The 27,883-nt window shown below is 30.4% G+C and overlaps 1 protein-coding gene across 1 annotated transcript; it reads left to right on the top strand.

Moving 5' to 3' along the window:
* The first annotated feature begins 558 nt into the window (after nt 1-558).
* gl (glass) lies at nt 559-26,305 on the top strand. The gene is made up of 6 exons (XM_065507443.1): nt 559-680; nt 4,385-4,533; nt 13,210-13,340; nt 18,934-19,692; nt 19,791-20,566; nt 25,881-26,305. Exons 2-6 carry the CDS (start codon nt 4,488-4,490, stop codon nt 25,957-25,959), a joined length of 1,791 nt encoding a protein of 596 aa, XP_065363515.1. The 5' UTR covers nt 559-680; nt 4,385-4,487; the 3' UTR covers nt 25,960-26,305.
* Nucleotides 26,306-27,883: the final 1,578 nt, after the last annotated feature.

Consider the following 27,883-nt stretch of genomic DNA (forward strand, 5'->3'; position numbering starts at 1 on the left):
AATGGTGAGCCTAAATTATAGGTAAAATCTTTAGTTCAGGAAAGTCATCCAGAACTGCTGGGTAGTTTTTGAGTGTGTTTGTACTTTTAAGGGCGATATTCTTTCTTATTGTCTTTTAGTTGTTTGTATTTGTAATTAAGTACTTGTTGTTGTTATTGTTGCATGTTTGTGTCTGTGTAAATGCATGTGTTTCAGTAATTTTTTTTTACTCTGTGGTTGTCGCTTTACATTGCTGTTTCTTATATTGTCATGTTGTTTTTTTTTTTGGTTTGTTTTTGAACGAAACCCATCCATCAATACATTTTTTGAACGATAGTTTTTCTGAATTGATCTGATATTTAAAATTAGTTGCTGTCTTTAGTTCGTCGTTGCAAGTTGTTCCTTTAGATACAAAACAAAACAAATTTCAAATCGTGTCTTTTAACAAAACGTTAACGCGTAACGGTTTCTTAATTTTGAAAAAAAAAATATTGAAAATAAAATAAAATTAATCAAATTAAAGAAATTTTATTAAATTATAAAAGAAATTTAAGAAAAATAAAATAAAAAAATTATAAAGTCAACTTAAAGCACAAAATATTTTATATAAAATATATCAATAAATTAAACCAATTTAAGAAAAAATAAATCAAATTAAGGATACAATACCAAATAATTATGGAATACAGTTTATCAATAAGGTGCATTGAAAAAAAGCTAAACTCTATTGAAATAATACAAAAATAATAAAAACTGATCATTTAAGGATATTGCATAGAATATTATTTACATACCTACATATTATAATTTTCATAAAAAATTGAAAGCTCAATTTATAAAAACAAGTGTTAATGATCGCTCAGTTCATGTTCATTTAATAGGCCCTCTCAAAAAAGCAATAAGAATGTGTTAAATAATACTTGTATTTCGATTACAGTAAAATAATAAATTTTCTGAAATATAAACATTTAATATTTTGAAATGTTTTCGACTATTTTTGAGCCATTTTGGATTTTATTAGAATATCCTTGAACCGTTTTGCCACCAAATTGCAGCCAATGAAAAAAAGATCAATTTCAAGAAGAGATAGGTCATGCCATATTTTAGCCAGCCAACAAAATTAAGCTCTAAATTATTTTGCTCCCTCATTTATGTGTCCTTGATCCTTTGACATCCCAAATGTCCTAAGATCGAAAGTGTGTGTGTGTGTATGTATGTCCGCCTCATCGTCCGTCCCAATAGATACATACTGAACGATCTCGCTGGCGGTGATTGAACTTCTTACATTTTATTTGATACCCACATTGGGATACAATAGATATTTATACAATTTTTTGAAAATAGTTGATCCTTTAAAATTTTAAAGTAAATTTAAAAGGACAACGGACTCGATCAAGAAGGACTTAGTACGCAGTGTTACTATATACGGTCGCTACTTTCACGTATTTATCGATTTTCCCACAGTTGCATCGTGCAATCGAAGTAGTTTGGAATCACAGTATTGTTCTACAGAACGCCTTCTAGAAGTGATTCCAACAAATTTCAAATCTGAAGTGGTTCTTATTGTACTCGTTCTAGAGCTAATGATTTTAGAAAAAGTTTCTTGGGTAGTTCGTGTACCTTAATAATAAATGTAAACAACCGACATTTTCTTTTAAGTCATAAGAAAGAAATAATCTAAGCATTCAAGTTAAAATAATATTGTATGAACTATAAATACTAGTCGCAGAAAAAAGTGGGCCTTCACTGTTTTTTTCAATTCAACCAGTTATAAAAAAAAAATGGAAGTATATTATTAAACATTTTTACGACGATTATGTGACAAAACTCTTCAATAAGATATTCAACAATGAAATTCATGTTTTTATACATACATTTGCTATTCAATGTTTTTATACCCTACACCACCATAGTGGGGAGGGTATAATGCGATTTTCAGATGTTTGTAACGCCCAAAAATATTGGTCTAACACCCTCCTTAAAGTATACCGATCGACTTAGAATCACTTTCTAAGTCGATGTCCGTCCGTCCGTCTGGTTGGCTGGCCGTCCATGTAAACCTTGTGCGCAGAGTACAGGTCGCAATTTTGAAGATATTTCGATAAAATTTGGTACATATAATTTTTTCGGCCCAAGTACCATGTCTATTGAAACTGGCTGAAATCGGTCCATTATTTCACAAAGCCCCCATACAAATGTCCTCTCGAAATTGGACTTTATCGGTCATAAATGTTTAATTAATATATGTATCTACACAAATTTCGTTCCAAATAAGTTTTATATATACAAAATCCATGTCACTAAATTTTGTTACGATCGGTCCATAATTAGTCATAGCTCCCATAGAGACCCGCTTCCGAAAATCACTTTAACGTGCATAAATCGTTTAAAACTGTTGGTATACACACAAATCATACGAACTAATTTCATGGTGATCGGCCCATAATTGGTCATAGCTCCCATATAACCCCTCTTCCGAAAATCACTCAAAAATATAAATTATTGAAATTTTCAAAGAAAAATGTTTTTGCTCTTTTACTTAGTGTAGGGTATTATACGGGCTTGACCGACCATACTTTCTTACTTGTTTTGAATATTTTTTTTTTCGTAAAAATTCTACACAAACGCACGAGAGATCATTTAGCTTCATCTGTATTTGTGGATGATGCCAATATTAAGCAATCCGAATCTCTTGATGTTCTGGACAAGAGAATTCAGTACGCCGTTTTTCACATCTGGTTACATCTGATCTTCTTATTTGATCGAAAATTACTGTCATGTATAGTATATGCTGGAGCTGCAAAGTCTAATTTGGTGTTTTTCGATCACATTTCGAAACACATTCTCTACTCTGCATATCGGGGCAGAATTAAAATTTTTTGGAAATAAATCTGGCATTTCTAAAGAGCTGGTCCGATTGGGATAAAATTTCTTTAAATTTCGGTTTTTTGAAAAACCGGTTTTTGTAAGACGGTTAACCGGTTTAAATGAAATATATTTTCATAAGTTCATTAACCATATTTTTGAAAAACTTTGTTACTATTTTTAAAAATATTGATTAATTATATAGAAAATTGCAGCATTTGACAATATTTCGTAAAATATATAAAATAATTTCCTTAAGAATTCAATAATTTTAAAGTAGCGTATTTTTCATATTGAATAAAAATTTAATATAAACCGGTTAACCAGTTTTTTTGAAGACAAAAACCAAAACCGGATAATCGTGTTTTTTAAAAGATAAAAATTAAACCGGTTTTTTCAGAAACACACCTTTTCGGTTAAACGGGAAACCGGTTTTTTAAATTTGCCGGTTTTTTGGACAATCTAATAGACACATAATACGCCCTATATTTTTCATCACACAACCAACCAAATCGAATGTTCACAAGCACTACTCCCTTTATCTTTCCTCTCATTAGCCAATTTTCTAATTCCTTGAAAAATTGCATATTGTTTACCAGGGTATATCTCTGGTAAAAAAGTAAAAAATTAAGCTGTTTACGGTTTTTAAAAGTATTACATAATCCGAAAACTTTGTAACAGCAGTTTATTTTTAAAAGAATATTTTGGCAAACGAAATTGTTATTTTAGCAAGTTTTTGTTTAGGTAAGCGAATGAGAATTACATATGCTCAAGTTTTACTTGTAAAAATATCAAAGCTTAGACAATACACCAACAATAAACAGGGATTTTATATTTTCTTGCTTTCTCCCTTCTACAATTGCTGGGGTGTTTTCCAACTCTAAATGTAGTTCGTAAGTGGGTAAAATTGTGCTTTATTTTAGTGTTTTCACAGGCAGCAAACTGCCATAGTTTTTAGTACACCGGCAGCTTTAAATTGATCATAAAAATAATATTTTGGGAAATATTTGGGAAATTAGTATTTGTTTATTTTGATTTTGAAAATTTGTATGCTTAGGTTATTTCGCTCTGAACGCATTATTGAATTATCTTTATTGCTATTTACAGCCAACAATGTTGACTTCTCAATAGTTTCAAATGGAATAAATGTAAATATTTTGTTTAAAACAGTCTTTCTGTCCCAGTTTTGCGATTGAAAATATTGGCTTATTTCACATCGAACATCGAATCCTGACTATTACAATAGACTTCTGAAATAGTTGGTTGATTTTATCAGATTTTATATTAATAATGATCAGTTTATAAATGTGTACATAAATCTAAATCTTTTTAATCATTATCAAATAAATTAACCTATAAATATGTGACGTTTTAAGATTAAATTTATGTAAAAAATAACAGCTTTAATTGAAATTTTAAAAAAATATACATTTAAAATTTTAAATACTCATGTAGTAGATTAACAAATAAATAATATTTATGTAATTGTAAAATGTGTATGGTTATTTAATGTTCCAATTATTTCTTTATATGCTTTTAGTAACACACAAATTACAAATTATGAAACGTAGAAAAAATCAATGTGTATATAAAAACCAAAAACAACAACAAGAACAAAAGCAACCTGCTAAAGGAGTCATGTCATGGGATTGCTATATAAAAGTTCCAAACTCTTGAAAATAATTCTGGGTAAGTTTATGCAAAAAATTTACATTTTGATTTACATACATTATTAGACCGACTCACAGAAAAAACTGATTGTGTAAACACACTCAAAACAAACCTTGGTTTATTTTATGATGTTGCCCAAACTATTTTGGATCTAATCATTACCGTTCGTTTGATGGACCATTTAAAAAACATTATTTTACATTTCTATTGATTTTCAGTTAATTGGTTCCTAGTTTTATTCATAATTTTATCTGGAAAATTTGATTTTTCAATAAAAAAAAATTTTTATGTTTTTTTTTTAAACAATTAAATTCGGCTGTACAGAATCTTATATAATCTTCACCAAATTATACTTTAAAATAAAAATTTTAAATATTTTTAGGTAAACAAAATCTAAAAAAAAAAAATTCAAACTTAATTTTCAATTTTCATTTTTTTTTTTAAATTTTTAATTACAATTATTTTTTTTTTTTTTAAAATGCTAAAAAAAAATTTGAAGAAAAAAATTCGAGTTCAATTTTTTTAAATATTTTTAGGTAAACAAAATTTAATTGTTTTGCAAAATTTTTTTTTTCGAAATTGTTTTTTAATTTTCTTTTTTTAGTTTTAAAATTTTTTATTTTTTAAAAAAATTTATGACCAAAAAATTTTCGTTGCAATGGACTTTGGAATATCTATCATTAGATATCCATATTGTCTATATTAATGACTTAGTAATCCATATATAGATCAAAAATAGGTCAAAAATCGAGGTTGTCCCGGTTTTTTGCTCATATCTCCGTTATTTATGGACCGATTTTGATGATTTTAAATAGCAAACTTCTCGAAAGCATGTCTGACAGAATTATTGAAGATTTGTATCCCGAAGATATCTGAGGTCTTCAGAAAATTGATTTCAACTGACAGACTGACAGACAGACTGACAGATAGACAGACAGGCAGACAGGCAGACGGACATGGCTTAATCGATTCACTCACTCACTCATGACTGATGAGTCAGTGAATGAGTGAGTGAATGAGTCAGGCCTTGTATTTTTATACTAGCATAACCCGGGCACTTCGCTACCCCTACCCCTACCCTAGTAAAATTAAAAAATATGAATGATTTCTAATACAACCTAACTACGTACAATGGTAAGAAAATAACACATGTAAAATATAACTAACTAATTTGGTATGGGAGATACCACTCCACTGTTCTGATCCCACCCATTTTTAAAACTTTTGTGTAAAAAAATAACTCATATCAAGCTTTACTTTAACTTTCCTTTATAATGGAGGGGTCATCCTACTACGCCGATCACGCTTAGCTAAACTTCGTACAGGGATCAGGAATAAATTCGTTTTTGGCTAACCTCCGTAGAATGGTAATAAATTGATTCATACGGAGTTTAAATATTTTTAGAATTATAGTTCTCGAGATATTCAAAATTAATTATTTACATTGTGCCACGACAACTACTACAATCCCGACAATTTTCAGACAATCTCTGTAAAATGGTAAGAGAGCTATGCGGACAAACTTTGAATAACCTTCCAATTATTACTTTGTATGGAAGGTGACTCAATTCCTTTTCCGACCTCTCCCATTTTGGTTCCCCAGATATTCGAAATCAATATTTACTCTGTATGGGAGGTGCTACTCCCTCTAATCCAATTCCGTCTATATTCAGATAAACTCCGCACAGTAAAGAAATTAATTCGTAAAAAGTTTAAACACTTTTACAATTATAGTTTACTTTGTATAGGGCCACGTTCACTATTTCAATCCCGAACAATTTCAGCGAAACTATGCAAAATTATAAATGAGCCATTTAGACTAAGTTTGGAGAATCTTGCAATTATAGTTCACAAAATATTTATAAATAACTATTTAATTTGTATGGCAGGTGGCTCACCATTTGTTCCAACCCATCCCATTTTTTATTAAACTTCATGCCGTGATAAGAAATTGATTCGTATGAAGTATTTACCCCCATATGCATAAACAGTTTTTAAATTTGTCAAATGTTTATAAAACAAATTTTGAATGGAAATTTTGTTTTATAAACCTTTGAAAAATTTAAAAATTGTTTATGCATATGGGTGTTAGAAAACAAACAAAAAAAACACCTTCAAAATATAGTTTTTTAATTGACTTTGAATTACTAAAGTCTTCTTCTTTTTTTTCTATAACAACTCTCACTTTAAACAGAGCGAAATCAATACTGTTTATTTGTTACTCTTATTTATTTACAACAACAAATTGGACAAATATGCATTGTTTTGTTTACATTTTAGCTTAAAGTTCACATGTACACGTTTTTGCATATGTATTAGTAACATCTTTAAACGCTTATAACTCCTAAAAACCTGAACCGATTTCAATAAAATATATATTCTGCACTTCTGTGAAGAAATCCCTTTAAAATGGTATATTTTTTACCATAATTGAATGTATAATGAGAGCGTAAAAGGGGTCTAAAGAAATCGACTTGCCTATTAATATTATGATATATAGATTTAAAAAAAAGGCCCAAAAAGTCGATCGTACGTATACTTTAGTAACTATGTGTACGTCATGTCCGGCATTGATTTGTAGTTTCAATATTCGTAATAGTTCGCGTTTTATCGGACATTCAATTTGGCAAATATCATGTTTCAAACATGATCAACATGGATATCAAAATGTTTAGTGAATACAGTTTGAAAGAATTAATGAATTGAAACATATGGGGATTTGTGTATTTAGGTCTTCTAACTTCGGAAAAAATATTAAAAAAAATCCTGGACGTCAAACTTTTGAGATATGTATTTATTAAAAACGAAACATATAAAAATGTACATTAAATTAGGACAAAGAAAATTAAAAGTGAAGTGTTTCAGTCCTCTTTTTATAATTATTTTCATTTGTCTCCCTCACGACACTCCAACAGTAGTCTCCTAGCTTATTCTGATCCCAAAAAACTTGATAATTCTTCTTGAAAAACTTGATGGAAACGCTCTCCATGTTCGTCACTCATGTGTCCGAGGTTTTCCGGGAAAAAATCCACATGAGAATGTAAAAAGTTCTAAATTATGTAATAAATTCGCAACAATATCTCTGTAATTTTGACTTTTTTTATTCCCCAAAAATTCTTGAATAACATGTTAAAAGAATTCCATGCTGCATTTTCAACATCGGTTAGTAGACACTCAAATTTGGTATCAACCAAAATTTTTCTTATTTGAAGACACATAAATATACCTTCTTTTAGTTTAGCCTCAGAAAGACTCGGGAACACGCTGCATAAATATTGAAATGCTGGTTTTGTCTTATCTAAAGCTTTTACGAAATCTTTTAATGTAAATAAGCATTTTGCAGTGTTTGTTATAGGAAAACCTCGATTTGACTGAATAATTTCTCCGCAAATAAAACAAAAATGGTCTGGGTTTATTTTACACTTTATGTAAGACATTTTAAAATAGTTTTACTTTAGAGTTTTTTAGCGATTTATTAACGTTTATCTACAGGAAAGATGTACTTTTAAACAGTATTTATTTTACTAGATACTCTGAAAGTATCTAGTAGCTTCGCCAGAGTATTGAGTACCTAAAAAAACGATGTAAATACTTAATTACTACAATTCGGTACACTACAGTATGCATTAGTAGTACTCAGGGCAGGTGAAAAATAAAAACCCATATATCTCAAAATGTTTACGTATAGGTGGGAAACAAAAAATGGTCAATTAACTAGCGTCCCTAGCTCTTCTCAAAAATATAAGTTTCATTCCATGAGCAAACAAAAATGTTTGATTTGTAAACTAGTGTATTTACTGAAATTGATGTAAAATTCCAATGTCTGGAGCAAAATTGAATCGTGCTGAAATACATTTTTAACGCGTATTTAATAAAAACAAGTCCGACCATATGATAACCTACACCGAGAAGATGATTATGTGGGACTAATTATGAACCATAAAATTAGGTGGCATATCTTCTGTATATATGAAACATATTTGTGTTGAATTTTATTTGAATACCAATATTTTTAAGAAATCTATACTCGTTAAAATTATTTTCGGAAGTGGGCCTTATATGGGAGATATGGATCGATCGTTACAAAATTCGGTGGTGGGAGTTCGGCTTATATAATACTAATTTGTGCTGAATTTGGTTTGGATATAACTAAGATATTTATGAGAGCTTAATTTTCAGATAGGGCAATCGTATGGGGGCTAGGAGAAATAATGGACAGATTCTAACCAAATTCAATAGGATTTGTTCTTGGGGCAATAGAAAAGCTTGTGCCAAATTTCATCGAATTATCTTTAAAATTGCGACATGTAGTTTGATTATAAGGTTTATATGGACAGACAGACGGACGGACATCGCTCAATCGACTGGTATACTTTAAGGTGGATGAAACAAACAAAATTTTATTCTACACAATAATTTTTTTCCTCTTCGATACCAAGTGAGTCGCTCTAACATTCATTTCAAATTTAAGCAATTAAACCATTTTTGACAATTGTTGTTTGTAATGGCAATGTAAATTGGAATGCAAATTTTTTTATGTTTAGTGTAAAGTATCCCTAAGATACATATAAATGTATGTATGTATCTACATAGTAAATAGAATTACAACCACCACGAAATGATGATGATGTATTATATGTATATACAGACACACAAACACCACCAATATGGACACATCTATAACTTAAATGTATAAATGTGCGGCGTATAACGTTGTTTTGACGAAATGGGCGGAGTTTCAAATCTTGTACGGTGGTATGAAAGCATCAGAAAAATTAAAAAATTTTTAAAATAGCTACATATTCAACTTAAGAGAAAGGAAACATTTATCTCTTATTTAAAAAAGTTGTTAATGTACTAAAATACAAAATAAAATAACAACAAAACGAAAAAACCTAAACATTGAATTTAAAATATTGTAATCTGATAAATATTTGGGTTTTTATAGTGATCCTTCTTCTTTAAGGTTAACAAATTCTAATAATGTAAAATATGAAACAGTAGATGCACCAAAACTGCTCCATTGTTTGTGATTTATTCATAATTCATTTTTAAATTTGCAATATAAGGACTGAGATCGAAAAAACCTTAATACACGTTTTTCATTAAAACTTTTAACCGAAGTATTATTTGATATTTTTTTTTTTGATCAAGTTACCTTTGTAAAGCATGTCAGTTATTATGTTTAATGTCAATTATGTTAATTTGTTGTTAATCTGATTAAAATGAGTGACGAGAAAAAAGTGCCTACTAAAATTATTAAATATTTTCAACAAAACCCAACTTGGTCCTACAATAAGTTGGCCAATCAATCAAAGGTCTACCGTCAAATTGATTCATATGTTACTAAACAGTATCGATAGAACTTGTCCGTTGCTAGAAAACCTGGTTCATGTAGAAGAAATGGTCCACATGATTTTTCTAAAGCCAATAAATAGAAAGCATTTTCAAAAGAACTCCCAAAAAGTCCGGTTAGCTCAGTACTCGGACTATTTGATACGAAAAGTTAAAGCCAATGCAGGTTTAAAAACATACAAGGCTTAAAAAGTTCCTAACAGGAACTCTGCTAAAAATTTAGAGGCCAAAGACAGAGCACGGAAATTGAAGTCAAACTTTATGACGAAACGTACGTATGGAAAATTCGCAGCTTCCGGGTCAATATTGTTACGTTTTAACCTTTTCAAAACGTTGGTTTATTTCCTTTAAATAAACCGGATACTTTTGATTGCAAATAAAAGTCGTTTAGTAGTTTGAAAATTGTAACAACTCTTTATTTATTTAAAATGTACAACAACAGAATTAAATAGTCACTCAGTGTTTTTTTTTTATACACGTTTATAAATTCGCAGAAATACAGACACACTTTATAATGTACACGAATTCACTTGAAAAATACAGCACACTTTAAGGCACTCAGTTGATGTTTATTCGAATAGCGTCTGTGATAAAACTGACTAACGACTGCAACCTCTGTCACTATTTATAACACTGACATCTGCACTCTAGATTGCTCTTTAACTGTCAAAGCTCGTATATTCTAGAGCTTTCTAATACATACGCCATCTGTGGTGTACTTTCTACAATGTTCTTTAACTGAATATTCGAATTCGAATATACGGTCGCAGCAAACAGCGTTGTAATACTTAGTGTGCTTTTACACAGGGCAAGTTTTCTTGCGCAAGTCTAGAGATTATTGGAGAGAGTGGCAAGAAGAAAGAAGAGGGGTACACACTTGCTTGTACTGGCAAGTCTCTTCAATTCTCTTTTGTTTTCTCATTTTCACTATGGCGTCTATTAGGTTTTGATATACAAAATTGAACACAGACTTGCTGTGTGTAAACAGTCGAGCAAGTTTAAAAGGGAATCGAAGAGACTTGCTTCAAGTAAACTTGCTGTGTGTAAAAGCAGATTTACGATCAATGGTCAACTGAAAGCTTTTATTCAATGTTAATAATGCCCACAGATATGTTACAGTTTGCTATTACAGCACTGCTATTTGAAAGCATTATGCTACTTTTAAATCAGCCGTTAAAATCGTTATATTTGAATTCAAGTACAATTTCGTAACAATATTTTTATGTTGCTGATGCTCGAGAGAATGTTGTAGAAAAGTTTAGGACCCAAAAGCAAAAAATTTTCCCCAAGGCCAGTGGAGAGATATTGGGTTCTTGTTAAAAGAGAATTGAAGAGCACAAAATAGGTGTCCAAAAGTGTGGTAGATTTTAAACGGAGATGGACTACCTGTTCGTATTTAAAAAAAAAAATGTCATGTTGTAGAAAAAAGGTATGTTTTCGTGGTGAATATGTATGAATTCATACAGCTGTTAAAACAGTCCTTTTGCATATATATTTGTGGAAATATTTGAAAAATTAATTGAGAATCAAATGGAATATAGCAAACAATTTTGTCCCCAATTAGCTGGCCACCACTGTATATCCTGGGTCTTCATAAGATTCTAAGACGATCTAGCTATGTCCGTCTGTCTGTCTATCTGTCTGTTGAAGGAGCTAGCTGGCTGAAAAATACTCTATGTTGATAAAGATCGTTGGGTAGTCAAAATTGGCAATATCGGTCTTTGATTTCATCTAGCCCCCATACAAATGTCCCCCCGGAATACTGTTTGAGCTGTCATAAATTTGTTGATTATGCGATAATCATGATAAAGTTTTGCACAAATTAGTTCTCTGAAATTATACTGTAAAGTATGGTTAAAAACGGTCAACATTTGTCCCTAGTCCCCACTCAAGGTCCCCCTCAGAAAATGACTTGATAATTGTGTTATAATAATTAATATCATTATGAAATTGGACACAAACAACTTTTATATGAACCTTAATCTTTCTACCAACTTTTGTAAGGATCGGTCCATAATTGATCCACCTTTTTTTCAGAGAAATATTTTATTGTCAATAAATAATTTTCTTTCGGTACTAAAAACCTTTCCTACATTGAAAAACCTTTTATTATATGCTTTGAAAATGCTTTCTATTTATTGGCTTTAGAAACATTAGGCAGACCATTACTTCTACATGAATCAGGTTTTCTATCAACGGACAAGTTCTCCCAATACTGTTTAATAACATTGGAATCAGTTTGACGGCAGACCTTTGATTGTTTGGCCAACTTTTTGCAGGACCAAACTGGATTCTGGAATATTTAATAATTTTAGTATGCACTTTTTTCTCGTCACTCATTTTAATCAGATTAACATAATTGACATTAACATTAATAACTGACATGCTTTACAAAGGCATCTTGATCAAAAAAAATCAAATAATACTTGGGTTAAAAGGTTTAATGAAAAACGTGTGTTATGGTTTTTTCGATCTTTGTCCTTACGTGTAATTTTTTTAATATTTTTGTTTTGCTTTTTTAATACTCCTATCTGGAGTCATGTAATACTCCTATCTGTAGTGATAAATGCAATATTTTTGAGAGTAATATTTGGGGGATTCAAATGGTCTGCTATTAGGTTGTATTGTCATAATGTCCTAGAATATTATTTTAGTTTAAACAAATTGTTGTTGTGCTGCAAACTAAAAAAGTGTTATTTTATGACAAAACAATAAACATGGTTCAAAAAGTCTTATTATTTTACAAATTTTTTGTTTGAAACACAAAAAAAATTTGTTTAAACTAAAAATATTTTAGGACATTATGACAATACGACTTAATAGCAGACCATTTGAATCCCCCAATTATTTGTTTAGGTTTCGGTTGTAATTGATTCGTTGGTATATGCCGACTAGCTATAGAGGTAGCACCACTATTTTTAACCAAATGGTACCAATACTTTGTTTAGACGTTCAACATATTTTTAGCAAGGTTTCTCAAAAATAACCAGGGATGTGAATTTTACATTTGAATTCAGTTTGAGGTTGATTTTTGTTTTCTTAATTTGATGTTAAATATTATTTTCAAACTATTTTTAAATAACATAAATATTTTAAATAGTCAAATAAAGAGTTCAACTCTTAAAAATCATGGCGCAATCGCACATAAATTACCACTTTATAAAAGATTTGCTTGAAGTGTTTAAAAGAGAATTTCATCTCAATGTGGTTGATTGAAATCATAATTTAAGGGATGCTTTACTTTTTAAATACAAATACAAACCACTAAATATTATATATTATTTCATTGATGTTATAAAATGTATAAATTTCATTATTTCTATTTCATATACTACGCAGATTCCCTGGAAGATCAAGAGGGTGGAGCTATGTACATATCGTGCGATGTCTCAAATGGAGGTCCTGTGGAACCTGAAACGGGATATGTTCCCAATAATCCATTATTCGGTTTGGCATTGGATAGTCCGCAGGTAAATTTACGTTAAAACGCAATTCAAAAAGTATTTTAAATAAAAGTTTGGCCGTCGGTTTGTGTATTAGCAAATGAAATTGTTGAAGGATAAATAAAAGTTAGTAAAATGAAAAAAGTATTTAAATTAAAGTGTTGTATTAAAGAAAGTGGAAAAACATAATTAAGTAGAAAGTCTACATTATAAATGAAATTTGTGATAAACATTCGAATTCAGAAATTTATGACAGTGATAAATTTAAAACCAAACTAAACATTTAACAACTTTTGTATGAAAATTGTTATTACCAGGGAATATTTTTAGAACTTGTTCTAAAATCAATACCTCTAAAACAACTTTAACCAGACACACTAAGGATTTTTTTTGTAACATTCAAAGAAATAATGATATCGCAACTACTTCTAGAATCTGTTCTGAACAGGGAACAGTTATTTTGTGACTTTACAAATAAAATCCATCAAAAACAGTTATTTTTCAACTTAAAATAAAAGTTCACATGAAACTCTTAAAAAGAAAGTTTTAATTAGCCGTCATAAAATAAAATTCATTTGAGGAGTTTTATTTATACCCGTCAGAAAATAAAACTCATTTTATGTAAATCGACACCTAAACAATTGCAAATGAGTTTTATTTTATGACGGCCAATTAAAACTTTCTTTTTTAATAGTTTCAACTCAACTTTTTTTTTCGTTGAGAAATAACTGTTAACTGTGGAGTTGAGATCGTTTTTTAATATCATCATTGATTCTGAAAGAGCACTTCAATACGAATCTATTGGTATAGGACTCCGTTGACTCTAACATGGAGTGTTTTTGAGTTTAAATTTTCTGAATAATCGTTATTTACGGTTCCAGGTTCTGAGGAATTATATTGTGATTCTTAAGAAAATGTATAGAGATTTAAAAGAACTAGTTATTTAGAACTAGTAACACATTGGTTCTAGACTAATGCTTAGTACACAAACTAAGGAGTGATATAGAAAAAACCTTTACACACATTTTTCCTTAAAACTTTTAACCCAAGTATTATTTTGATTTTTGTTTGATCAAGTTACCTTTGAAAAGTATGTCAGTTATTATGTTTAATGTCAATTATGTTAATTTGTTGTTAATCTGATGAAAATGAGTGACGAGAAAAAAGTGCCTACTAAAATTATTAAATATTTTCAACAAAACCCAGCTTGGTCCTACAAAAAGTTGGCCAAACATTCAAAGGTCTGCAGTCAAACTGATTCCAATGTTATCAAGTATCAGCATGACTAGTCCATTGATAGAAAACATGGTTCAGGTAGATGGAATGGTCTACATGATGTTTCAAAAGTCATTAAATAAATAGAAAGCCTTATCAAAAGAGCTTCCAACACATCCGGTAGTAAAGCAGCCCGCTTAGCGGACAATTTGGTACGAAAAGTTAAATCCAATGCAGGTTTAAAAACATACAAGGCTCAAAAAAAGTTCCTGACAGAAACGCTGCTAATAATTTATAGGCCAAAGATAGAGCCCGGAAATTGAAGTAATATTTTATAAAATATATGTATATACAGTAGCGAGCATAAAAAATGCAACGCTATGCAATGTGATTTTCAACAGCACTGATTTTGCTCAAAAAGATATCCATTTGTACACATCTACTGTTTTTATATCCTTTTTGATCATAGGAAATTATTGTATGACATTTTGTCCAATATTTTTTTAAGTAAGGATAATTATAAAATTTTTTAGTAGTAAAATTGTGCGAGCAAAAAAAATGCAACTCTACGGAAATTTACTTAATTTTTAAAATTTTGAAAAAAAATAATTATAAAAAATTGCTAAAAACTATTGCATTACCATCATTTACTATTAATACAAACAAATTTAAGGACATTAAAATTCAAAAGGATAAACATTTTATCCAAAAAACGCCATACTCCTATTCAGTTATAAAAATTTAGATATAATTAAGAATTTTGTTATGATTAGAGTACAGAAATAATTTTGATAGCTAGTTTTGATTTGGATTTTATTGAAATAAAACTAAAATGTTAGACATTGAAGTAATCAAGGCTGTATTACCTGATCAATGGAAAGTGACATCATATATTTGATGCTACCCAAACGAACACATGTGGACATTTATGACTACTGCAACCTCCAAAAGATAATTTAATGATGCAAATATAATAAGGAGAAACCAATTCAATAAACCATATATTATTTACAAAAATAAATTAAGCGCCTATGCTTTTCGAAGCAGGTCCTTTATGCTTAAAATGGTGCAGTCGTATGTTTCGATCTGTTACTTAGGCCGTCTGGTCACAGATATTCCCTTAAATATTAAATTAAAATAGTAAAAAATTGCGATAGCTTAGTAATCACGTAAGCTAAATATAGGATTCTATGAAATAGGAACAGTGTCAAATTTAATATTATTTACAGTTGTCTTCCGCTGTTTTGGAATTCGTTTACTTACCAAACTAAATGAATATTTGAATATGACTTTCATATGTTTGTGAAAATATTATTTTAGCATTAAATTTCAGCACCCTTCTAACATTAACTAGTCATATCCTTTTGATCTTGAGCTCTTATACACTCAGTTTTAGGCACACCACCACAATTATTTGATTTCCTTTTCATAGAGAATATCCGCAAGATTTTAAATTGGTAAAAAAAATACAAAAAAATTCTTAAAATTTTCTTGGTTTTCGAAAAATTCACCAAAAATTCAACGGAAAATGCATCATTCGTTAATTCGTTTATCCTTTGTAGATTTCATATCCTTGAATTTATCAGTATTAACAGTAAATTACTGTATTGTAACAGTATTATAGTTTTTAGCAATTTTTTATAATTATTTTTTTCAAAATTTTAAAAATCAAGTTTTTTTTTGCTCGCATAATTTTATCACTGTTTTAACTAAAAATTTTATAATTATCCTTACGTAAAAAAATATTGGACAAAATGTCATACAATAATTTCCTATGATCAATGAGAATATAAAAACCGCAGATGTGGACAATTGGATATCTTTTTGAGTAAAATCAGTGCTGTTGAAAATCACGTTGCATAGTGTTGCATTTATTATGCTCGCTACTGTACATGTTGCATAATGAATGGCGAAACGTATGTTCTGGAAATTTTTCGCAGCTTCCGGGTCAATATTTTTATGTTGCTGATGCTCGAGGGAATGTTGTAGAAAAGTTTAGGACCCAAAAGCAGACAATTTTTCCAAAAAGTTCTTGGTATGGCAAGCAATACGTAGTTGCGGCAAAAGCAGTTAAAGATTTTTAAAAAGTGCTCTGTAAATACCGAAATTTACATCAAGGAATGTTTATTCCACTTATTTTTGACCTCATTTGACTATGGTAAGCAAGGTTTTGAGTGGTACAAGAACAAAAAGTTGGTATTTGTAACAAAAGAGACAAATCCTCCAAACTGCCTGGAGCTAAGGCAAGTGGGGAGATATTCGGCTCTTTTTAGAAGAGAACAAAAAAATGTGTCCTAAAATGTGGTAGATTTTAAACTGAGATTGACTACCTATTCGAACAAAATGGATGGGTTTCCGGAAAAGGTTCATGAATTCATCACTGGTGATTAGAACTATAAAAATAATATTTTTTGTAAGTTGTGATAACAATTTCAACCAAATTAAAAAAATAATAACTTTTTATTAACATTTATGTATGTTAAGATTTTTTCGACCTCACTCCTTAGTTGCGAAAGAACTTCAAGAAGAAAGAAAAGAAAAAATTTTACGGGTTTGAATGCAATAAACGCAAAATGCCTCCAAGAATAATTAGCCAGTATTTTAAGACTTTTTTGCACTAGTTCCATTTATCATAATTTCGAATAAAAACATTGATTGAAAGAACTAGTTCTAGAATGGTTCTTAAAAGAGACTGTTATTTATCGCTTCCGTAGAACTAGTTCCGATGTTGACAATTTTAAGCGGAAATCATTGACTAAAGAACTAGATCCAGAACCGTTAAAAGGAAGGGGAAAGAAGGGCTTTGTTATAATTTTGTCATTGTCATAAAGTTCAAATATTTAAAATAAGCGAAGTTTTGTTTTAAGAAATAAAACAATGGAAAAAATAATACCATGATATAAAATTATTAAAACCAACGTCGGATTTATCAAACAAAAATGTACTTTATTAAAGATATAGATTAATATGTAATTTAATTGAAAGATTTGAAAAAAATATATTTAATTATTAGCTCAGTGTTCAAAAAATAGGGAAACGAAGGGAAATCTTTTAATGTTTTATTTTATAAAGAATTTGGGCAGATTTGTTACTAATACTGCTCTGATTAATAGATCTATCACTCTCTCTTCAAATACAAAATATTGGATTTTATTATTTTATATTATATTTTGAGAAATGCATAATAAAGAGTACGAAAAAACCAAAGCATGCCCAAAACAAAATGTGCTTTAGTAATAAAAATGATTATTTATTCTAGTTAAATCTGTTTAGTGTACGATAACGTTAATTGATGTATTAAAAACGACATAACCTAAGCATACACATTTTAATAGGGCCTTAATCGTTAAATGCCACATTGATGTTCTGCAAATCACACAATTTTATACATTGAATCTGATTTGTTTATTCGAAAATAAAACGAGTAATATTTGGATTAAATTGTAAACATATTAAAACAATTGGGGGATTCAAACGGTCTGCTATTAGGTCGTATTGTCATAATGTCGTAAAATATTTTTTTAGTTTAAACAAATTCTTTTTGAGCTGCAAACAAAAAAAGTGTTATTTTATGACAAACCAATAAACATATGGTCAATTCACAAGGTTCCTTATTATGTCATATTGTCATAATGTCCTAATATTTCACAATGGTTTTTATTGCTTTTCAAGTAAAAAATGTCCTAAAATAATACTACTCTGTATGCTATGTTTATTGTGTTATCGTAACCAACCAACAGAGACCTGCGCCGAATGCCTAGGAGTCAGTTAAGCCGAGCCGCCGAGTCATGATATATTAGGACATTATGACAATATGACTGATAAGAGACCTTGTGAATTGACCAATAGTTCAAAAAGTCTTATTAGTTTACAATAAGACAACAAAAATTTGTTTAAACTAAAAAATATTTTATGACAATACGACTTAATAGGAGACCGCTTGAATACCCAAATATATTTATTAAAACTCTCATATGAATAAGAGGAAGCGTAAATGGATAGTAAGAGTTGAAAAGTGTGATATAAATTGGTTGCCTTATATAAACAAACATTATTTATGTATTATAAGGATTCATCAAATTTCTGAGAAGCATATTAGCATTTACAATAGCAACACAACAACAAGCTACATCCTGGAAAATATGTACTATAAATTTTTCAACTACCAGTAGCTAACATATTGCATTTGAATATGAGATTTAGAAAATCAGAACTTTTACCTCTGGCAGACATTTTGATGTCGCTGCTGCGGCTTCAAAACATTAATAACACTTGAATATTTAGCACAAGTTTTAAATGTTACAATTTGCATGCTTAGATTATTTCGTTTAAAGCTTATTATGTTTTGTAAGAAATTAAATTACACACCTAATCAATCTATCTTCCACTCTCTTCCCACTTGCAGCAAGAGTGTGCTGCAGCGTCGTGTATTGGTTGTTTGTCGTGCCAAGGCAATACAGTATTACCGCTATCCTCATTGCCGAACAACGATTTCGATTGTGGTTCCTGTTTCGATCCAATTATTGTCGGCGATCTGGGTGGATCTGCACAAATTAATTCACAAGTTATACACAATAACACTGGCAATAGTGGCAGTGGAAATACTTGTGCATCAAATTATTGGTCCACCGATGAAATGGCGTCAACATTTCCAGGCCTGCCACCATTAGACATTGATCCCCTACCCAGTCTCTTTCCCTTTTCACCTTGTGGTGCATCATACAACTTCTCAGCCAATCCCCATCAAGCTTCACTCTCGTACACCGTACATCCGCATCAAATGTTAGTATCACCCAATAGTCACCAGCATCAACACCAGCACCAACATCAGCACCAGCATCAGTCCGGAATAACAACGCCGTCAGCGTCAATGTCGACGGCGTCGTTGTCGTCGTCCATTGTCGGAGGCCAGCAATCGTTATCGCACAGTAATGCGTTGAACAATGTTGCAACGCAGTCATGTTACTATGATCCCATAAATACATCGTCGTCAGTTGCGGGAAATATCACGGGCAATTCCTGTAATTCACAACATATGAATGCATCGGCAACAGGAGCAGGTGCTGCAGCCATGTATCCCAGTATGAGTGTTAATGTTAGTATGAACATGACAATGCATGGTTATGGGGCTGCTGATGCTACAATGCCCATGCAATGTTCACAAGTGAGCCTCTTTTTTATTTCTTTATTATTATTATTTGTAAGATATTGTACGTACTGAACCACATAATTAACTTGTTTATTTTATTTAAACAATTTCAGATGCAATGGACTCCCACCAATTCCTCCTCAGCGGTAAATGTACTGTATCCGCCATTATTAAGTCCCTCACATTATCCAGCTGCTGCCACCTACTCGTTTACAGCTGATTTTCGTGCCCCATCTCTACAATCCAATCAAAATCCCTCAGCCCTACTACCGTCTCTCACCGAGACCCTCGAAAAAGACACAACACCACCGCCAGCACCCCTTATGGATGCTGTATCACCAAAAAGTTTCTATACAAGCACACAAGTGGGTCACAGTTATTCACCGCCCACTAAAAGTCCAACTTTATTCACACAAATGCGTGACACAAAACCGTTCAACCAAATAACTGGACCCTCATCGAATTCGGGCGTTGCCAGTGGCTACGAAGACGAGGACAGCAATGAAGAGGGTTCGGACAGCAAGCCGAATCTGTGTCGTCTGTGTGGCAAAACTTACGCCAGACCCAGTACGCTTAAGACTCATTTGAGAACGCACTCGGGCGAGAGACCCTACCGCTGTCCGGACTGCAATAAGAGTTTCTCACAGGCCGCCAATCTAACAGCTCATGTACGCACACATACTGGTCAGAAGCCGTTTCGTTGTCCCATTTGTGATAGACGTTTCTCACAAAGTTCCAGTGTCACTACGCACATGAGAACCCATTCGGGTGAGCGTCCCTATCGTTGTTCAGCGTGCAAAAAATCATTTTCCGACAGTTCAACACTGACGAAACATTTGCGAATTCACAGCGGCGAGAAACCGTATCAATGTAAACTGTGTTTATTAAGGTGAGTTTGCTAAATACACTTTTACACAACTAAAAATAAATGTTCTAAAAATAACTCTATCTAGATTTTGTACAATATATTTTGAGAAACAGGGAAAAAAATCTAATTTTGAAAAATGTTTGCGATTTGAGATTATAAATGAAAGATAATAATTCCGTTTCGTGGTTTTAGGATTTTGAAACCAAATTGGTCTTATTAAAATCAAATATCTTATTGAAACTGTAATATATACAATTTCTCTAGGCAATGAAATTAAAAAAATGCTATATTTTAGAATTCAAAGTAAGAAATTTCTGTGGGATAAGGATAATACAATAAACGAAATCATAGAAATCTAGAATTATAACGGTTTGGATTATTTCGGTAACGGTAATTTAGCGGTAATGATAATTGCAGTTATTTCGAAAACGGTAGCTTAACTGGAACGGTATTTGCTATTATTTAGAGGTAACGCTATAGACGATTAAAGGTAGATGAGCTGAAAGGGTAGTTGTTGTAGCAGCAGTGATTGCTGAGTTGACAGCCCTTGGCCAAGTGAACTCGGGTCATTCCGGTGCGTAGAACCGGCTGTCGTGGGAATGAAAGTTATTTCCACGGATAGTTAATGGTAGCGGTTGCCAAACTTGATACACGCCCCACATTACTTCGAATTGGATCAACAGGCATACAAGTTTAAAATAGAAACAGTTTCCAAGAAAACTTTATATACAGAATGCAGGAATGGCATCCATCTATATAAAGTTTTCTAGGAGAACGTCATCGATATATGTACTGAAGGACCAAGATCACACGAAAATATAGGACGCTGCATTTATTCGGAACAGTTCGATCAGAGATTGTTACGGTAAAATATTGTAGCTGCGGAACAACTTAAGTATCAAGGAATATAGAGCAGAGATATCTGTTGTATAGATTCCTGGGTACGGGGACGTAAAAGGAAACTGCAGAACTGATGGACTTAAAAAAGCTGAACGAACCAATTGACATTCTTGTATTGAGGGAAAAAGAACTAATTTCACCAAAAACTTCATTTCATTGCCAAAGAAAGATGGGAGAGAAAACCTACTTGCAAGTAGACTAAACCATTTACTTAATATTAATATGCAGAAGACACAGTTTATTAAGAATTTGGATAGGAAGTCTTCATTAATTACATTTATTTAGCTCTAGGCAATTCCACTTCATTACCATACGCATATTTCAGCTATAAGCGTTCTTCAATGGATGCGCATGTTAAATTTTTGGGGTACTTTAAAATAAAATTCTTAATAAATGCGAAATTAACCGTAAGCTCTCTTTTGTTGTGTCTTATTTCTGACTTTCTGGTTGAATTTTCCGCTTTGGTGTATTTAGGGACTTATAGTAAAATTTCACGGATAATATTTTTGCGGAACATTTTAACCCCTTAAATCCCTGTTTTAATGGAGTTTGTTGCTCTTTTTTAAAAGAAGGACAAAAAAGACCCATGCTTTGCGGATTTAGGGGGTTAACATATTCTACAAAAATGTTCTCCGTAACATTTTGCATAAATTTGCTGAATACATTTTATACCTAAAATGTTCTTTAAAATAAAATTCTTAATAAATGCGAAATTAACCCTCGGTTCTCTTTTATTATGTCTTATTTCTGACTTTCTGGTTTAATTTTTCGTTTTGGTGTATTTAGGGACTTATAGTAAAATTTTACGGATAATATTTTTGCGGAACATTTTAACTCCTTAAATCCCTGTTTTAATTGTGGTTTTTGCAATTTTTTAAAAGAAGGACAAAAAAGACCCGTGTGTTGGGGATTTAGAGGGTTAATATATTATACAAAAATTATCTTCGTAACATTTTACATAACTTTGCTGAACACATTTTATACCTAAAATGTAAGGATCACATGGTTTCTTATGACGATTAACAATAAGAATGTGCCAGAGTTGGGAAACATTAACCCCTCCTCAAATAAATTCAGATGTAAACTTTCAAAACGCCGATACACGTGTCTTTTTTTTTGTCTCCTCTATCAAAATTTATTGGTCGGACCTCGTAATTTTTTTTGGTGTTGTATAGTGTAATTAAAACTAATTGAATTACACTGATACAAGTTGTGATTTATGTATCTGTCTAGAACAGATTTTCACAATAAAACGCTTCTAGGCCACAGGTCTACAATAAGTTACAATAAGTTCTCTGATATGTCTACGCAAATACATAATATTAATGTATTTCAGACTATTACATAATCAAGGGTAAAGATTAAAAAGTTTTACCGCTTGATCAAGAATTTATGATTTCATAGGATAGTAGTATAAATACAAGTATCTCTTTAAATCATATGTAATTTTGATACTTATAGAATGGCCACTTTCGAATAACGAATAATTCTAACAATTTTATGTAGAATAATCGAATAAAACGAATAAATGTTCATATACACAGAAAAAAGAAATTCATAATTGGAATGAATTTTGTAATAAATATTATTAATCGAACATGACTTTTTTTCCCAAACTTTTTTATTCAGTATAAGAATATGTTCATAAATATTATAAAATTGTTCATGACGGAAATTTTAGCTATTTTTGCATTTTATCTAATGAATTAATTCATAACTATTTGTATAATAGCCATATATTGGCCAATATTTTAAAATGAATCAACAATATCTGACACTTAAAAAATATCATTAAATATAATAAGATATCCATAAACATTAAGCATATCATCCCCTTAAACAAATTCAATCAATTTCGCGCATATTTTCTCATTTTGTAGCTGAAAATCATAAAAATAAATAAAAAATTTTCCAAGAAAATTTCAAACATTTTTCAACAACATAAAAATTTAAATGAAAATTGATATTATTTTTTTCAAGCCTTCTAGATTTAATTTGAAAACATAAAATATGAAAAAAATCTTAATATTTAGGAAATTATTTATAAATGTTATGAATTGAAATCAATGAAATCAAATAATAATATTTATATTGAAACTTTTTTCTGTGTATATATTTAAATTTAATAAATTGCTTAAAATATTTCATAATTTCAAAATTTAAATAAGTAATAATGACTCACGAAAATTGTATTGTTACTGAAATTCGACAAATAACTAAAGACAAAGACACTTTCGATCACTGTAGATGAGTGTTCCGATAGCTCCTTCTATAAATATATAAATATTACTGCAAGAAGTTACAATTCTAAAAACAAATCTTTCAAAATGTTTAACTTAGGACTTGAACCAATGAAAATAAAATATTTGTTATTTAGCTGGCGAAATATTAGAAGAATCGCAATTAATAATCAAAATTTTAATTTAGATTAAAGTGGAGTTGAATGTGATTTTGAAACGGTAGTCGAAAGTGATATTGAGGATGAAATTAATAATGATTACATTGAAATAGATGAAGACCGTGATCTTAAAATATATGTATATAAGTGATGTTATTAACCGTGTACGTAAGTGTTGCAAACTATTTAATAAATTGAATGATAAACACAAATATTGCAAACTAACGTTTTGTTGCAAGAAAGGCATGGAGTTCGTCTTATACATGATTTTGAACATCATTGAACATCTTTGTCTAACATGGTAATAAACTTTTTGCGTATTTGTAAATGAGTCAATCATGCACTCCCTGCATTCAAATTAGCCACGTTCACTGACAATGATATCAAACTTTGGACAGATTCCCTTTATTGTGCGGTTTGCTTGTCAATTGTTTTGTAGATTGTTCGGGAGTTATTCTGATCAGAATATTTCTGTTGAAAATTTAATGATGGACTTTGTTTTCAAATGTTTTTTAACATTATCAATACTTGAATTGTTAACTTTAACGTTATTGTTTTGTTTTTCTTTAACAATAAAATATTAAAAAACCGACATCAAAACTTCATTCTTTACTTTTTTAAAAAAATTTAAATTATTCGAATAATTCGATTAATTTTAAACGTGTGATCGAATTATTCGAACAAGTTATGATACTAGGGAAATGTTGGGAAATATTGCAAACTTATTTCCAAAGTGAGTGCTGTTTTTACCAAACTATCCGTCTGTGCTGTACAAAAGTTTATGCAAAAAGACTGACTTGCTAGTGAAGAACTTCAATCTCACTGCTACATATTCATATAAACGTACATCACTTTTTTTTAAACAAATAAACAAAAATGTGTTTTAAATAATATTTAAGGAGCTACAAAGTTGCTTAATAAATCTTTGTGGAATTCACACTAAAATTTATTAATTAAAACTTCAATAGCACAATAATTGTTATTATTATTTATTATTTGCCATTTTTAATAATGAGTTCATTTTGGCAAAAATTTAAATTCTCTATCGTCCTTAATTGTCCTCAAATCATGAAAATAAAGTTTTTATAACCTACACCTGTATTCAGATAGACTCAGAATTACTTTCTGAATCGAATAAACGATATCCGTCCGTCTGATCAAATTTGTTACATCCAATTGTTTCAGCCCAAGGACTATGCCTATGGAAACAAGCTGAGATCGGTCCACTATTTCACATAGCTCCCATACAAATGTCCTCCCGAAATTGGACTTTATTGGTCATACGGAAGTTAATTCACCTAATTTTATGATAATCGGTATATAATTAGTCATAATCGGTATATAATTAGTCATAGGATAATCACTTTAACGAGCATAAATCTCTTAAAAATATTGGTATCCACATAAAATTCATCAGAAATGGTTATCATATTGACATAGATTAGACGACCTAACTGCATGGCGATCGGTCCATAATTAGTCATAGCTCGAACGAACATAAATTATTGAAATTAAATAATTTTTTTCCTCATTTACTCAATGTTATATCATACTCAATCACCATCCGGTAGAAAGGTATAAGGGGCTAATTTTTGAAGCCAACATTTTGGTGATTTTACATTTTTTTTTTAGGTTTTTGAAAAGTTTAGCAAATTGAGACGCAAAGACGATGGTTAATGAAACTTCATTTAAGACATATGCTACTCATGTGCCCTCATTAACAACATAGTTTGATCACTTTAAAACCCGAAAGAATTAGTTAGAAGAACAGTTTTTCACGAGGCTCATCCACGGGACTATATAGAATTGACTGGTTTATTGCGTGAACTGACCGTTTTTGTCTATAAAATATTATTGATAGAGAGGCCTATGTCGAATATAGCACTCTTACTTGCTTGTAACGTTTATTTAACAGCTTTTTGTTTGTACAATAACTTTTTTTAATAACCTTAGTTCGTACAAACCGCTAAAAACTGTTCTAAAATTTAAATCATATACAATTCTTAATAACTTTTAATTTTCTATACTCATTTTTAGATTTTCCCAGTCGGGCAACTTAAATCGACACATGCGCGTACATTCGACCAACAACAATGGCAGCAATCTGTTGACGTGACAAAAACAACGCAGTGGAGGTGGCTTTCAACATTATCATCCCCACAACCATGCACACACCCATGCCTATGCACACCACCATCATCATCATCACCATGCGGCCGCTGCTGCAGCAGCAGTCGCCGCCGTACATCCAACACATTCCTTTAATGCCAGTAATTATGGCGATTACGTTAATCATCATACACACCCGCATTCCCATTCCCATTTGCATTCGCATCCACATCACTCGCATCATTCCCATGGCATCGGCGATTATGCTACACCCGGTTCACAAAACTATTCAGGGTATTATTTTTGTGCAGCATTAAATAAACCCAAATTGGAAAGATTTTATTAAGGACAACAAAGAACAAAGTATGTAAAGTAAAGAAAAGAAAATGAAGTGATGAAACAAATTCAACGAATATAAATATGAATCTCTCTCTATCTTTTTTTGATAAGCAACAAACAAATAAATAATTAAATTTAATTAAAATAATTAATTGTTTCCATATTTTTTAGCATTTATGCTCAAATTGATATAAAACAAAAAAACTAAAATTAAACACTTAATTATACAACGTAATTAATTATTAAATATAAAAATAAATGTGTAAATATAGTACATATATGCTTCTGTATCATGTAGCCAAGTAGATATTTTGTTCGTTAGTATTTTTTTTTAATTTTAATTTTAAACAAATTCCCAGTACTAAAATTTAAGTTTTTTTTTTTATTTAAATTATTTGTTTTTAGTAATGTAGTTTTAAAGAAAAACAAAAAAACACGCATAATTAAAAAAAGAAGATTACATTTTGGTCTTCATTGTATTTTATTTTTCGTCCAAAATATTTAAATAATTTAAAATTGAATGAGTATATAAAAGGGAAAACAAAAGTTGGAAAAAAAACAAAAATAATTTTAGCTATAAGTCAGGGTGCTTCAAATGAATTTCAAAATTTCCTTCTCTACCTTCTTTTTAAACCATTAAATCATACATACAAATTAACAAAATAAATAAACAAACAAATAAATAATAATTATAATGAAAAGCTAGAATTTTAAAACTCTAGTCAATCTTTAAGCTTAAACGTTCTATAGTGTTTTTATTTTTCAATTCAATATAAGTCAAATATAAATACATATACATACTATATTTAAAATCAAACAAATAACTATAATAAATATAAAAATAAATGATTTTTATCTAAAAAACAAAAATATAGAATTTGTGTTATTATTACGATTAATCTGAAGCTCTCATATGACACTACTTTACAAAGATTTTGTCCATGATGTTAAACATAAAAAATAAATTAAAACAAATCCAGGGGGGGTTATTATGTAATTCGATTCGAAACGAAACACTTTCGTAATACAATGCATAAAGCATACAAATTCGAACGAATTTCTTTTCGAAAGGAGTTACATAGGACGTTAAACTTTTCAGATATTTATTAAGAAATAAAATACTAAACATCGCATTACTATTAGAACAAAATATTAAAAAGTGGAAATTTTGCTTTAAAACTTTGTTTAGAATTTAAAAATGGACATTTTCGATTAACAAATAATTCGAACAATTTTATGTAGAATAATCGAATAAATCTACATATGTATATACAGTGCCGCACTTAAGTATTGGCACAGAATGCTCATTGTACTTTAAGGTCCATTTAAAAGCCATATAGATTGATGAATTTCCTACAAAATACCACCTACTTCATTTCAACAATTTTGCAATATTATTTACTAATAATAAAAATACGAAAAATTCCCCACCAGATTCTTCAAATTTAAATACAGCCATATAATCAAAAAGGCCAAGTTATGTCCAAAAATATATTCAAAACAGGTTGCTGCAGAAATTAAAGAAGTGTTTGGGAAAGAAGTTCACGCAGCAATAGCCAGAAGAGTGCTCCAGAGGACAAACTATAGTTGTC

This window comes from Calliphora vicina, chromosome 1, assembly GCF_958450345.1.
Source record: "Calliphora vicina chromosome 1, idCalVici1.1, whole genome shotgun sequence".
Classification (NCBI taxonomy): domain Eukaryota; kingdom Metazoa; phylum Arthropoda; class Insecta; order Diptera; family Calliphoridae; genus Calliphora; species Calliphora vicina.